Consider the following 15,393-nt stretch of genomic DNA (forward strand, 5'->3'; position numbering starts at 1 on the left):
AAGCTGCACATGCCTGAGTCTGAGCCTAAACAGCATACTTGGAGAACTGAACTGTGGGTAGATCACCACCCAGGCACGGAGTTGCCCGCCGTGTGGATCACTTGTGGAGAGATCCAGACAGCACTGCACAGGCTTTGAGAACGGAACTGGCATTGAAGCCACAACCCACGGAAGGCTGGTTGGAAACTGTGGCCTGAACCCAACTGGGTTGATTCCAGACTAAACGGAAATATCAACATTCTCCATTGAATTTAAATGAGACTCACAGTCTTTGAATGTTCATCAAAATGTTCTTGATACAATCCAAACTTAATTGACATTCAAAGAACCAGGGAAATTTCACCTTACAGGGAAAAGACGTTCAACACACAGCCACACTGAGATGACACAAATTTTGGAATTGTCAAAGACTTTAAAGCAGGCATTATAAAAATGCTCCAGTAAATAAGAGTGAACACTTTTGAAACGAATGGAAAGCTGGAAAGTCTTAGCAAAGAGATAGAAGATTAAAAAGAAGCAAATGGAAATTTTAGGACGGAAAAATAACCAAAATAAAAATAAACTAGATGGGCTTAATAGCAGAAGGGAGATGACAGAAGAATCAGTGGACTTGAAGATAGATCAATAGAATTTATCCAACCTGAACCACAGAGAGAAAAATGATCGGGAGACAGTGGGTGAAGCCTCAGGGACCTTGGGATAGTACCACAAAGGCTAACACTTGTGTCATCAGAGTCCCAGCAGAGGAGAGAGAGTACAGTGCAGAAAAAATATTTGAAGAAATAATGGCTGAAAACTTCCCAAATTTGTCAAAAGACATAAACCTACAGATTGAAGAAGTTCAGTGAACCCCAGAGACAAATGCAAAGAAATCCATACTCAGACAAATCACAAACTGCTGACAAATAGAGACAAAGACAGAGGCTTGAAAACGGCGATAGAAAAGTGCTGCCTTACTTCTAGGGGAGCAGTGATTCGAGTATTTTCCTCAGCAGAAACCATGGAGGCTGGAAGGAAGTGGAACAACATTTGATAAGCACTAACAGGAAGACCCCAGAACTCAGACTTCTCTCCCCAGCAAAAGTCATGCAGGAATGAAGGTGAAATAAAGACATTCTCAGACGAACTAAAACTAAGAATTCATTGGCAGTAGATATGCTCTAAAAGAATTGCTAAAAGAATTCTTCAGACAGAAGAGAAATGATACCAGATGGAGACTTGGTGTATCAGGAATGAAAAAAGAGCAACAGAAATGAAAAATATGATAAAATATTCTCCTCCTCTTGAGTTCTTTAAAATATGTTTGGTGGTTGAAGCAGAAATTAGGACCGTGATAGGATTTTTAAGCTATGTGGACATAATAGGTAAGACAGCAATAAGACAGAGAGGGAAGGTAGAGAGGCCTATACGGTGTCCTGGTTTCTCCAGTCCACTTGAAAGAATGAAACTTCAATTCTGAGTAGACTGTGACAAGCTAAATATTTACGTTGTAAATGCAAGCAGAATCACCCAAAATGAGATACAAACAGATAGTAAAAAACCTAGTAGATAGATAAAATGGAATTTATTCAAAAGAAGGCAGAAAGAAAAACAGGAATGAAAAACAGAAGGAACAAATAGTAAAATGATAGTCCTGAGCCCAAACATACCAGTAATTAAATAATGAAGATAGTCTCAGCACGCCAGTTGAAGGATGGAAATTGTCAGGTTGCACAAAAAAATCAAGGTCCAACTGTATGCTGTCTACCAGGAACTCCCTTCATGATGTAATGATGTAGGCAGGTTAAAAGTAACAGGAGGGGAAACATTCCCTGCGAACACCAATCAAAAGAAAACTGGAGTAGCTGTATTCATACCAGACACGTAGATTGGGGAGCAGAGGAAATTTCCCTGAATTAAGAGGGATATTACATATGGTGAAAGAGTCAATTCACCAAGAAGACATACAATCCTAAAAGTATATGCATATAACAGAGTTTTAAAGTGCATAAAGCAGCACTAATAGAGCTGGAAGGAGAAACAGACAAATTCATAGTTCTAGTTGGAGACTTCAACATTCCTCCCAGAGTAAACTATGGAACACGTAGATGGAAAATCACCAAGGTTATGGAAGAACTGAACATCCGCATCAACCACCTGGATGTAAGTGACGTTTGTAGAGCAGTCCACCCAGCAGAGCAGAACGCACGCTCTCCTCAAGTGCACATGGAATGCCCACCAAGATAGATCGCATCCTGCGTCATAACACAAACTTTAATAATTTTAAAAGAATTGAAATTATACAGGGTATATTCTGTGATCACAATGGAGTTAAACTAGAAATCAACAACCAAGATGACATAAAAAGTTAGAAGTACTTGGAAATTAAACAATACATTTCTAAATAATCTGTAAGTCAAAGAGGAAGCCTCAAGAAAAAAATAAAAGATATTTTGAACTGAATATACAACATATCAGGATTTGTAGGATGCAGCTAAAGTGTGCTTACATGGAAATTTATCGCGTTAAGTGCTTATGTTAGAAAAGAAAAAAGGTCTCAAATCAGTAATCTAATCTTCCTTTAGAAACTAGAAAAAAGAAGCGCAAAATAAACCTAAAGCAAGCAGAAGAAAGTCAATAATAAAGATAAGAGGAGAAAACAGTGAAATTTAAAACAAAAACAGTAGAGGAAAAAAATAGAGAAAACCAATGAAACCAAAAACTGATTCTTTGAAAAGATCAATAAAATTGATAAACCTCTAGCAAGACAGAAAAAGGAAAAAGAAAAGACACATTACTACTACTCGAATGAAAGAAGGGTTGTCACTACAGGCCACAAGGTCAAAGGGACAGTAAGAGAATACTATGAATAACTCTGTGTTCATAAATTTGACAGTTTAGATGAGATGAATCAATTCATCCTAAACAACAAACTATCAAAACTCATCCAAGATGAAGTAGATAACCTGAGTAGTTTACTTCTATAATTATACAAATTGAATTCATAATTAAAAAACTTTTGAAAAAGAAATATCCAGCCCTATTCACTGTGAATTCTACTAAATATTTAAGAGGAAATGATACCAATTTTATACAGTCTATTCTAGGAAATAGAAGAGATAGGAACAATTCCTAGTTCTTGTCATGAGGTCTGTATTACTGATACCAAACCAAAAGAAGACAGTATGAGAAAAGTAAACCGTGGACACATATCCCTCAAGAACACAGATGTAAAACAAAATATCAGCAAAATATTAGCAAGTTGAATCCAACAGTATGGAAAAAAAATACACCCTGACCAAGTGGGAGTTTATCCTCGGAATACAAGTCTGTTTTCTTTTTGAAAATCAAGAAATGTAATACATTGTAGTAATAGCCTAAAGAAGGAAAACTCTAGGATCATAGCAATTGATGCAGAAAAAGCATTTGACAAAATTCAGCATCCATTTATGATAAAAACTCTGAGCAAACTAGGAACAGAAGAGAACTTCCTCAGTCTGATCAAGGCCGTCTACAAAAACCCTTTAGTTAACATCATACTTAACGGTGAAGGATTGGATGCTTTCCCCCTAAGATCAGGAACAAGTGAAGGATGTCTGCTTACAGCATTCATAATCTCGTTCAGCATTGTACTGGAAGTCCTAGGCAATGCAGTGAGGCAAGAAGACAGCATGAAACACGTGCAGATTGGAAACGAAGAATCAAAACTGTCCTTATTTTCAGACAACATGATTGTCTACGTGGAAAATCCCAAGAGATCTACAAAAGAACTCCAAGAATAAATAAGTGAGTTTATTGAGGTTGCAGGAGACAACAAGAGGTCAAGATAGAAATTCCATCGTATTTCTATATACTAGCAATGAAAAGTTGGAAAGTAAAGTTTGAAAAAACAGTATTTATTTACAAAGCCCTCCCCTCAATGAAATAAATCTAACAAAATATGTACAGGATCTGAATACTGAAAACCATGAAACATTCCTTCTGCTGCATGTCATTATTCTCATTGTGGTTACTCTTAGGTGAAATCAAAGAAGACCTAAATAAATGGAGAGACATAACGTCTTTATGGATTGGAAGCCTCAACATATAAAGATATAAGTTCTCCCCTAATTGATCTATAGAAGATGCAATTTCAAGCGAAATCCCAGCAGGATTTTTTTTGGTAAATATAGGCAAGCCGATTCTAAAATTTTTATAGAAAGGCAAAAGAATTAGAAGAATCAAAACAATTTTCAAAAGAAAAGTTAGAGGAATCATAATACACAATTTTAAGACTTAAAATAAAGCTACGATGATCAATATAAAGTGCTGTGGTGAAGGAACTGACACATAGACGCATTGAACAGAATAGAGTCCAGAGGTAAATCACAGTTGGGCAGTTTCCTAAGACACTTACCCCATGACTCAGCAATCCTGTTCTTAGAGAGATGAAACTTACGTTCACACAGAAGTATGCACAGCAGTGTTTGTAGCAGCTCTGTGTGTAATCGCCCAAGCTGGAAACAGCCCAGATGTTCTTAAATGAGTAAATGGATAAATAAACTGTGGTCTGTCAAACAGTAGAATACTACTCAGCAGTAAAAAGGAGCAAATAATAATAGATAGAATGACTTGGAGGAGTCTCATCAGTATTGTGTTGAGTGAGAGAAGCCAGTCTCAAAAGTTAGATACCATGTGATTCCACTTATGTGACATCGATCAAGACCAGACCATGTGATGGAGCCGCTGGGGGACTGCGGTGGTCAGGCGGGGGCAGGATGGGGTACGAAGGGCAGCACCAGGGAGTGTTTGGCTGACGGAGCTGCTCTGTACGCTGATTGTGGTGGTTACACGTGTTGAAACTCATAGAAATGTATTCCAAACTTTAAGAAGTCAATTTTACGTGTTAATTAAAAACATTCAAAGCCGGAGAAAAGTTTAATTGCTACTTGCATAAGGGTCATTCTGTGATAATGTGGTCTTCTGGGATTTTAGTGTCACAGTCAATTGTTTTCTGCTCAGAAAAATACTTGATTATCATCTCGGAACACATGGCTTCAGAGATCCTTGATTTTGCCTGGTCTTTGAGGGCTAGGCGAATTGTTCCTGCTTGAATTATTCTAACCAAAGGATGCTGATGAAGAGAGTGTGGCCGTCATTGCTTGTGTTATGATCTACTGTAGGTGAAGCAGGTGGAGTCGGGGACCGTCCAGTTCCAGTACTCGCTGAGCCCGGAAGGACTCCTGGACACATCCACAGGACACGACAGTGGCCCCAAGGCAGAGCAGAGGCCCTCCAGGAAGCCATCCACGTCCCCTTCAAGTAAGTGTTTGCAGAGAGCTGACTTTTCAGGCACACAGCACGACTTCCCTCTGTTCCCGAGGGACTTTGTCCAGTACAATACCGTTTATCAGATTGTTATCAAAGATTATCGTAGATCATCATAGATATAATCATTATCATAGATTATTAAATGGTGGCCATAGATTGCTTTAATTTGAATCAGTTGGTTGAGTTTTTCCTTAATATAGAGGTGTAGAATTGAACAGTGATCAGGTGTGGCCCAGCAGTTGTCACCTCTGCTTCAGCCACGAATCAGCTCAGTTACTTGCAGTCCCCTGACCAAGGGCCTGTGGAAGGTCTGTTGGTGACGCCTAAAAGGGCGCTTCATGTGGGTGTCCTGCAGACACGGGGCTTGAAGATTAGAGGTTGGCTGGAAGCTGTGGACTGCCAGTTCTATTTTGCACTGTTAGTATAGCCGTGAGTTTGTCATTTTTTTTTTTTTTTTAAAGATTTTATTTTTTCCTTTTTCTCCCCAAAGCCCCCCGGTATATAGTTGTGTATTCTTCGTTGTGGGTTCTTCTAGTTGGTCTGATGAGCAGTGCCGTGTCTGCGCCCAGGATTCGAACTAACGAAACACTGGGCCGCCTGCAGCGGAGCGTGCGAACTTAACCACTCGGCCACGGGGCCAGCCCCGTGAGTTTATCATTTTTAAAAAGTGCTTTCTGCTCCCTTGAAGCTCTGCCATAGTGGAGAGTCTGTGATCTCAGATGCAGGTTTAAGAAAGGGAGCCAGGGCTACCAGGAAAGTGACGTCCTTCCCGTGGGTGATGCTGTGTCTGCATGAGTGTAGCTGGCCAAGGAGTGATGGAGGCCTTCGGCTTCGTGTTTGGCTGGCCCAGCGCCTTCTGCTGTGGCTGACACCTTGTGTTCAGGGCCCTTAGTTTATGCCTAAGGACCCCCAAGCTGGCGTCCTGATTGAGAATTCCACCTGTGGTGAAAGAGGAGCGGAAGTTAGCAGGGAGTGTTGGAGAAGTTCACCCTGAGTGAGCATTGAGTCCTTGGCTCTTCTAGAGATCTCACCTGCTGAAAGAATGTTCTAGATCACAGGTGGTTAGTCTCTTAGAAAGTTAGAAAGACAGGGAATGAACAAATGTGCAAGCTGGTAGAGGGGAGCGTAGTCTTCATCCGTCCCGTGTTGGCTTTCCTCTCGGGTGCTGCTCAGGTCTCCAGGGAGGACTGGCCACTGTCTCTCGGCTGCAGGGCCTGGTGCTGGTGCACAGGTGCAAGCGAGCCTGTCATTTGGCAGTGATTTTTATGAGTTGAGATTGTAGTTTATGGAAACTGGCCTTGTTGCGTTTAATTTTACAGTTGGTGGAAGCAGCACACTTATTTCTTTGGCCTGGAACTCGATGTGCTGGCCTCCGTCTTCATGGTCTTCCAGGATTTTCTGAGATATCTAAAAATACTCAGGTACCAAAATTTAATAGCTGATTGTGGGACAAACCACATCATTAAGTATTTTCCTTCTTTTCAAAAGGGCAGTACATTTGATGGTTTTAATTGTTTTGTTCTTTCAGTTTTTGAATATTGTGCGTACCGGATTGTTCTCACGATTCCTCTTTGCCACTAATGTGTACGTTAATAATCACATCTTATGTAAGTGGTTTTGAAATGTACAGCACCACTTGTACTTGAGAAATTGCCAGAGTATCTGCTAGAATCCCTCGCAGTGGTGCGTGGTAGGCATGTATTTTCTGTCAGAGTCAGTTTAGAATAAATTTCCAATTTTAGTTGGTAAAGTTGAATGTGTTGAAGGCATAGAATATATAATTTAAAAATACTAAACAAAAGGGGCCGGCCCTGTGGCCAAGTGGTTAAGTTCACTCCCTCCGCTTCGGCTGTCCAGGGTTTTGCTGATTCGCATTCTGGGTGTGGACCTAGCACTACTCGTCAAGCCATGCTGAGACGGTGTCCCATGTAGCTGGACCGGAAGGACCTACAACTAGAATATACAACTGTGTACTGGGGAGCTTTAAGGAGAGGGGAAAAGAAGAAAAAGATTGGCAACAGATGTTAGCTCAGGGCCAATCTTTAAAAATAAAAAAACTAAACAAAGGATCACATTTATATCTAACCCATTCCCTGTTTTAAATCTAGTGTTTTCTTCTTTGACATATATTCATAATTACATTTTAAAAATACAACAAATAGCAACCTGTAAGAAACATAAATATAGGAAAGAAAGATAATATCATTGATTATAAAAATAGGCATATTTTGTGATTAAAAATAAACATGATTAATCTGGTTTTTGATTAAGTTACTTGAAAGGACAATAGTGAAATGTAATAAACATTGTTTACCTGTGTCCGTAGAAATGCCAGAATAGATCATTTCCCTAGAGAATAGACTTGTACAGCTAGTGTTAAGGGAAAAATGGAATTACCTTTTCTGGAGTGGAATTTTCAGGTGTCTGATTTATGACGTAGTTACAGTGCTGGCAGCAAGCAGCTGGTTGGGCTTGAAGCCCTCTGATCGATTGGTTGTAAACTGATGGCAGGACCTACCGTCGGCTTCTCCTGGCTGGGCTGTGGGCTCTGGTTTTGCTGTCCTGGTTGCCCTGTTTTCATGAGGGGATTTGTGGAGATTTAAAACGTAGTCTGCTGCTGTCTCGATTTGCCAGAATTGTCCTTCAGCTGATTTTTTGCTTGGAGTTCATTGAGCTTGGATCTCTGGGTTTATAGTTTTATCACAGTTGGAAAAATTGTGGTCATTATTTCTTCAAATAATTTCTTCTGTCTTCTTCTCGCTCTTCTCCTTCAGGGCCCCAATTACACATCTATCAGTGGTCCCACAGCTCACTGATGTTCTGTTCCCTTTCATTCTAGTCTTTTCTCTCTGTGTTCCATTCTGGATAGCTTCTATTGCTGTGTCTTCAGTCCACTCATCTTTTCTTCTGCAGTGTCTGATCTGCCATTAACCCCATCCAATGTATTTTTCACCTCAGATACTGTAGTTTTCATTTCCGGAAGTTCTCTTTTATGTCTTCCATCTCTTGACTTAACACGTTCGGTATTTCCTCTAGCTTTTTGAACATATGAAATACAGTTACAACTATTTTAATATCCTTGTTTGCTAGTTCTAATATCTCCATCAGTTCTGGATCAGTTTTGATTGATTGATTTTTGTCCTAATTTTGGTTATATTTTCTTGCTTCTTTGCATGTATGGCATTTTTTTTTTTCTTGAGGAAGTTTAGCCCTGAGCTAACATCTGTTGCCAATCTTCTTTTTTTTTTTTGCTTGAGGAACATTATCCCTGAGTTATCATCTGTGCTGGTCTCCCTCTACTTTATATGTCGGTCACCACCACAGTGTGGCTGATGAGTGGTGTAGGTCTGCGCCTGGCCTGGGATCTGAACTCGCACACCCAGGCCACAGAAGTGGAGCTCCGGACTTAACCACTATGCCATGGGGCTGGCCCCCATGCCTAGTAATTTTTGCTTGGAATCCAAATACTGTGAATTTTCTCCTATTGGGGGCTGAACGTTTCTGTGCTGGGTGAATGCTCTGGAGCTTTGGAGACAGTTTGATCCTTTTGGGTCTTGCCCTTAGACGTTAGGTGGGGCCGGAGCAGCATTCTTTCTAGGACTAATTATTCTCCACTTGGTGAGAAGACCCCTTGGAGTACCCTCCCAGTGTCCCTGAATTAGGATGTTTGCCAGTCTGGCCTATGGAATGGCCTCTTTCTGGCTATCTGAGCACTGGCTGCTGTGCAGTGGTTCTTTCCTGATCAGTCATCTGAAGCCTGCAGGGACCCTCTGTGAGTGACTGGAGTTCTTTCCCTCTGCACCTCATCCTGCCAGAGCTCGGCCCTGTGAACTCCAGCTTCGTTGGTCCCCTTGAACTCCCAGCTCTGTCTTCTCAAATCAGGGGTCCACTGTGCTCTGTCTGGGTTTCCCTCCCTGCTCCTCGACCTGCAGACTCACTAAGCACCGTGAGCCATGGCACTCAGAGGGCTCGCCTCTCTTGTTGCCCATTCCTCAGGACTACTCTCCTTTGTTGCCTGAATTCCAGTGTCTTGAAAACTGTTGTTTTATATATTTTGTCGGATTTAAAACAATTTGTTTGAGTTGGGAGGGTAAATCTGGTCAGTGTTACTCCATCGTGGCCAGCAGTAAAAGTCTTTGCCAGCTGTTAATGGTTTCTAGGCTGTTGAAGTCATCTGCTCCCGGGGCTCAGAGTCCAGTGGTTTTGAAAGTTTTCCCAGCTGTTTTGTGCGACTTGTGGTTTGATGATCCTGCCGCTGTTTTCATGACTCTGAGTCTTGGCTCATGCTCCCTGCCTGGAATGTATCTCCCTTGGGCACTGCATTTATTTTCTTTTAAGATATATTCTTTTTTTTAATTAAAGAAATTACATAGTCCAGAATAGCCAAGGCAATTTTGAAGAAGAAAAGAGGCTTCACCTTTCTTGATTTGCAGACTTACTGTAAATTTATAGTAATAGAACAGGATGGCATTGGTGCAGAGATAGAGAAATAGATGATAGGACAAAATAAAAAGTGTGATGTATGACAAATTACAGATAAGGAGTGTATTAGTTTCCTATTATTATTATAATCAATTACCCAAAATGTAGTGGCTTAAAACAGCACAAACTTACTTACAGTTCTACAGGTCAGAAGTCCAGCATGGGTCTCACTGGCTAAAATCAAGGTGTGGGCAGGGCCGGATCCTTCTGCAGGCTCTGGGGGAGAATGTGTTTCCTTACCTTTCCCAGCTCCTGGCGGCCACCTGCATCCTTTGGCCCCTTCCTCCATCTTCAAAAGTAGCATTTTCAAGTCTCTCTGACTGATCCTCCTGCCTTCCTATCGCTTATAAGGACTGTGATTGCGTTGGGCCCACACACGTCACCCAGGATACTCTCCCCATCTCAAGGTCAGCTGACTAGCAACCTTTAGTTTCATCTGCAACCTTAATTCCCCTGGTAGTGTAACCACACATTTACAGGCTCTGCGGATTAGGAGGTGGACATTTTTTGGGGTGGGGAACATTGTTCTGCTGACTACAGGGAGGAAGGATGGACCAATCAACTAACAGTTCTGGAAGGGCTGTCCGTGTGGAAAATACAAAATCAGATCCTAATTTCGTATCATGTACAAAAATAAATTCCAGATGGGTTACAAAACAAACCCAGAACTTTCAGAAAATTTTAGAATTAGAAGATTAGAAAGAAGAAAGATTATAGAAAGAGCTGCTCCAAGTCCATGAGAAATAATAAATAACATGAAAGAAAAATGGGCAAAGGATATGAAAAGGGAGCGCACAGGGGAGAAACCAGGATAGCAGTAAACGTGAGAAAGTGCTCAGTTTTACCAGCAATCCGAGAAATGCAAAATAAAAGGAGAAATGGTTTCATCCCCCTCAGTAGCCGTCTCATAGCGTGAAGGTTAATGAGCATGTGGGAAGAGAGAGACCCTCACCATGCACAGAGTGTGGTGTGGACGGCTGCTCTAAGAGCAATTTCGTAATATTTTGTTCATACGCTACAACTCAGAAATGTTGTTTCTGGACTCCTGTTACAGAGAACAGCCAGTTCATATGTACATGGGACCTGGACAAGGATGTTCATGACAGCACGTCTGCTGACTTATTTGGACAACGGGACACTGTGTAGCGGTTAAAATGAATTTGAAATAGATCTTTACATATCATGGTGGATAAATCTTCAAGACAGTATGTTGAGTGGGAGCAGCAAGTTCTGAAAGGATATATGGTAGCATTTAAGTAACTTTCAAGACAATTGTGTGTATTGTTTAGGAAAGCATACTTGCTAATTGAATGACCTTAGACCAGTTACTTAATGTCTCTGTCCCTCAGTTTCCTCGGCTGTAAAATGGGATGGATTAAAGACCTATATATGAAAAACAAAACTTGAGAAATGTTAGGAAAAAAATCAGAGAATGTTTTTGTGACCTTGGGGTTAGGAAGGCTTTCTTAAACAAGATAGACAAAGCATAAACCAAAAAGAGAAGATTGAGAAGCATGTTATGTTAAAATATAAAACTTTTGTATGAGAGAAGACCCCATAAACAAAGTTAAAAGACAGACCTCAGACTGAAAGATATTTGCAATACATATAACCATTAAAACTTCATTGAAAGAATTAGAAGATTAGAAAGAAGAAAGATGATAGAAAGAGCTGCTCCAGATCAATAAGTAGATAAACAACAGAAAAGAAAAATGGACAAAGGATATCAGAGGTTGCAGAGAGGATGAAATGAGTACAGATTCATCAGAGTGCTCAGGACTGCCTGATACGGAGCAAATGCTGAACAGTTGCTCCTGGCGGTCATTAATATTATCTCTGTGGTTCCACTGCTGTTGTCATCCCTCTGGGTGGCATCATCAGTGGGCAGTGACCCCATGTTCATACCCCTTTCACCACTGACCCAATTAGACACAGATCCCAAATCTTACTGGAAACATGGCGATGACCAGGGCAGGGGCAAATGCAGCACATCTCCATGGAGGTTTTTTTTTTTTGATTGGCGTTATAATGGTTTATAACATTGTGTAGTTTCAGGTGTCCACTATTGTTTATCACTTCCTGAGTACACTTCATCGTGCTCACCCCCAGTAGTCTAGTTTTTATCCATCACTGTACACATGTGCTCCTTTGTCCCTTTTGCCCGCCCCCCCAACCTCCTTCCCCTTTGGTAACCACTAATCTGTTCTCTTTGTCCATATGTTTGTTATCTTCCACATATGAGTGAAATGCAGTATTTGTCTTTCTCTGTCTGGTTTATTTCGCTTAACATCATACCCTCAAGGTCTATCCATGTTGTTGCAAATGGGACAATTTTGTCTTTTTTTATGGCTGAGTAGTATTCCATTGTGTATATATACCACATCTTCTTTATCCATTCATTTGTAGAAGGGCACTTGGGTTGCTTCCACATCTTGGCTATTGTGAATAATACTGCACTGAACATAGAGGGGCATAAATCTCTTTGGATCATTGATTTCAAGTTCTTTCGATAAATACCCAGTGGTGAGTTAGCTGGATCATATGGTATTTCTATTTTTAATTTTTTGAGAAATCTCCATACTGTTTTCCATAGCAGCTGCACCAGTTTGCATTCCCACCAGCAGTGTATGAATCCCTTTTCTCCACACCCTCTCCAACACTTGTTGTTTTTTGTCTTGGTGATTATAGCCCTTTGACCGGTGTAAGGTGATATCTCATTGTAGTTTTGATTTGCATTTCCCTAATAATTAGTGATGTTGAGCCTTGTTTCAAGTGTCTGTTGGCCATCTGTATATCTTCCTTGGAAAAATGTCTGTTCATGTCCTCTGCCCATTTTTTTTTTTTTTTAAAGATTTTATTTTTTCCTTTTTCTCTCCAAAGCCCCCCGGTACATAGTTGTGTATTCTTCGTTGTGGGTCCTTCTAGTTGTGGTATGTGGGACGCTGCCTCAGCGTGGTCTGATGAGCAGTGCCATGTCCGCGCCCAGGATTCGAACCAACGAAGCACCGGGCCGCCTGCAGCGGAGCGCGCGAACTTAACCACTCGGCCACGGGGCCAGCCCCCTCCTCTGCCCATTTTTTGATTGGGTTGTTTTTGTTGTTATTGTTGTCTGAGTTCTTTATATGTTTTAGAGATGAAACCCTTGTCTGATAACTGATTTGCAAATGTTTTCTCCCAGTTGGTGGGTTGTCTTTCTGTTTTGTTCATGGTTTCCTTTGCTTTGCAGAAGATTTTTAGTCTGATGTAGTTCCATTTGTTAACTTTCTCTTTTGTTTCCCTTGCCCAGGTAGACATGGTATTCGAAAAGATGTTGCTAAGACCAGTGTCAAAGAGTGTACGGCCTACATTTTCTCCTAGGAGTTTTATGGTTTCAGGTCTTACATTCACATCTTTAATCCATTTTGAGTTAATTTTTGTGTATGGTGAAGATAATGGTCTACTTTCATTCTTTTGCATGTAGCTGTCGAGTTTTGCCAGCACCATTTATTGAAGAGACTTTCCTTTCTCCGTTCTATGTTCTTGGCCCCTTTATCAAAGATTAACTGTCCATAGATGTGTGGTTTTATTTCTGGGCTTTCAATTCTGATCCTTTGATCTGTACGTCTGTTTTTGTGCCAGTACCATGCTGTTTTGATCACTATGGCTTTGTACTACATTTTGAAGTCAGGCATTGTGATGCCTCCAGCTTTGTTCTTTTTTCTCAGGATTGCTTTGGCTATTCAGGGTCTTTTCTTGTTCCATATAACTTTTTGGATTCTTTGTTCTATTTCTGTGAAGAATGTCATTGGGATTCTGATTGGGATTGCATTGAGTCTGTAGATTGCTTTGGGTAGTATGGACATTTTAACTCTGTTTATTCTTCCGACCCATGAACGTGGATTATCTGTCTATTCCTTTATGTCTTCTTCTTCAGTTTCTTTCAATAATGTCTTACAGTTTTCAGTGTACAGGTCTTTCACCTCTTTGTTTAAGTTTATTCCTAGATATTTTATTCTTTTTCTTGCGATTGTAAGTGGGATTGTATTCTTGATTTCTCTTTCTGCTAGTTCATTGTTAGTGTATAGGAATGCAACTGATTTCTTTAAAATTGATTTTGTACCCTGAAACTTTGCTGTAGTTGTCGATTATTTCTAATAGTTTTCTGGTGGATTCTTTAGGGTTTTCTATATAGAGAATCATGTCATCTGCAAATAGTGAAAGTTTTACTTCTTCCTTTCCAGTTTGGTTTCCTTTTATTTCTTTTTCCTGCCTAATTGCTCTGGCCAAAATCTCTAGTACTATGTTGAATAGGAGTGGTGAGAGTGGACACACTTGTCTCATTACAGTTCTCAGAGGGATGGCTTTCAGTTTTTCACTGTTAAGTATGATGTTGGATGAGGATTTGTCATATATGGCCTTTATAATGTTGAGGTACTTTCCTTCTATACCCATTTTATTGAGAGTTTTTATCATAAATGAATGTTGGATCTTGTCAAATGCTTTCTCTGCATCTATTGAGATGATCACGTGATTCTTATTCCTCAATTTTTTAATGTGGTGTATCACACTGATTGATTTGTGGTTGTTGAACCATCCCTGCATCCCTGGAAATAAATCCACTTGATCGTGGAGTATGCTCCTTTTAAGGTATTGCTGTATTTGGTTTTCCAATGTTTTGTTGAGGAGTCTTGCATCTAAGTTGATTAGTGATATTGGCCTGTAGTTTTCTTTGTTTGTGTTGTCCTTGTTTGGTTTTTGTATCAGGGTGATGTTGGCCTCATAGAATGTGTTAGGAAGCATTCCATCTTCTTCAGTTTTTCTGAATAGTTTGAGAAGGATAGGTCTAAGTCTTCTTTGAATGTTTGGTAGAATTCTCCAGAGAACCCATGTGGTCCTGGACTTTTGTTTTTTGGGAGGTTTTTGATTACTGTTTCAATCTGTGTACTTGTGATTGGTCTGTTCAGATTCTCTATTTCTTCTTGATTCAGTTTTGAGAGGCTGTATGAGTCTAGGAATTCATCCATTTCTTCTAGGTTATCGAATTTGTGGGCATACAGTTTTTCATAGTATTCTCTTATAGTCCTTTGTATTTCTGCAGTATCTTGTGATTTCTCCTCTTTCATTTCTAATGTTATTTATTTGAGCTTTCTCTCTTTTTTTGTTGGTGAGTCTAGCTAAGGGCTTGTCAATTTTATCTTCTCTAAGAACCAGCTTTTAGTTTCATTAGTCCTTTTTACTGTTTTTTAAGTCTCTATTTCACTTATTTCTGCTCTGATTTTTATTGTTTCTCTCCTTCTGCTGACTTTGGGCTTTCTTCGTTCTTCTTTTTCTAGCTCTGTTAGGTGCATTTTAAGATTACTACTCATTTGAGATTTTTCTTACTTGTTGAGGTGGGCCTGTGTTGCTATGAATTTCCCTCTTATGACCGCTTTTGCTGCATCCCATAAAAGTTGGTATGTTGTATTTTCATTTTTGTTTGTCTCCAGGTTTTTTTTTTTTAAAAGATTGGCACCTGGGCTAACAACTGTTGCCAATCTTTTTTTTTTTTTTTTTCCTGCTTTATCTCCCCAACCCCCCCCCCCCCGTACACAGTTGTATATCTTAGTTGCATGTCCTTCTAGTTGTGGGATGTGGGACGCTGCC

At 40.2% G+C, this 15,393-nt stretch overlaps 1 protein-coding gene across 6 annotated transcripts in view; it reads left to right on the plus strand.

Moving 5' to 3' along the window:
• Window positions 1-15,393, plus strand: part of NPHP4 (nephrocystin 4) — a 129,458-nt gene that overhangs the window by 56,455 nt on the left and 57,610 nt on the right. For all 6 annotated transcript variants that reach the window (XM_044769552.2, XM_044769553.2, XM_044769551.2 and 3 more), the window contains one exon: window positions 5,142-5,280. In XM_044769552.2, the coding sequence (XP_044625487.2) occupies window positions 5,142-5,280 (139 nt within the window). The remainder of the gene's footprint in view (window positions 1-5,141; window positions 5,281-15,393) is intronic.

The sequence above is a fragment of the Equus asinus genome, chromosome 5 (genome assembly GCF_041296235.1).
Source record: "Equus asinus isolate D_3611 breed Donkey chromosome 5, EquAss-T2T_v2, whole genome shotgun sequence".
Taxonomy (NCBI): Eukaryota; Metazoa; Chordata; class Mammalia; order Perissodactyla; family Equidae; genus Equus; species Equus asinus.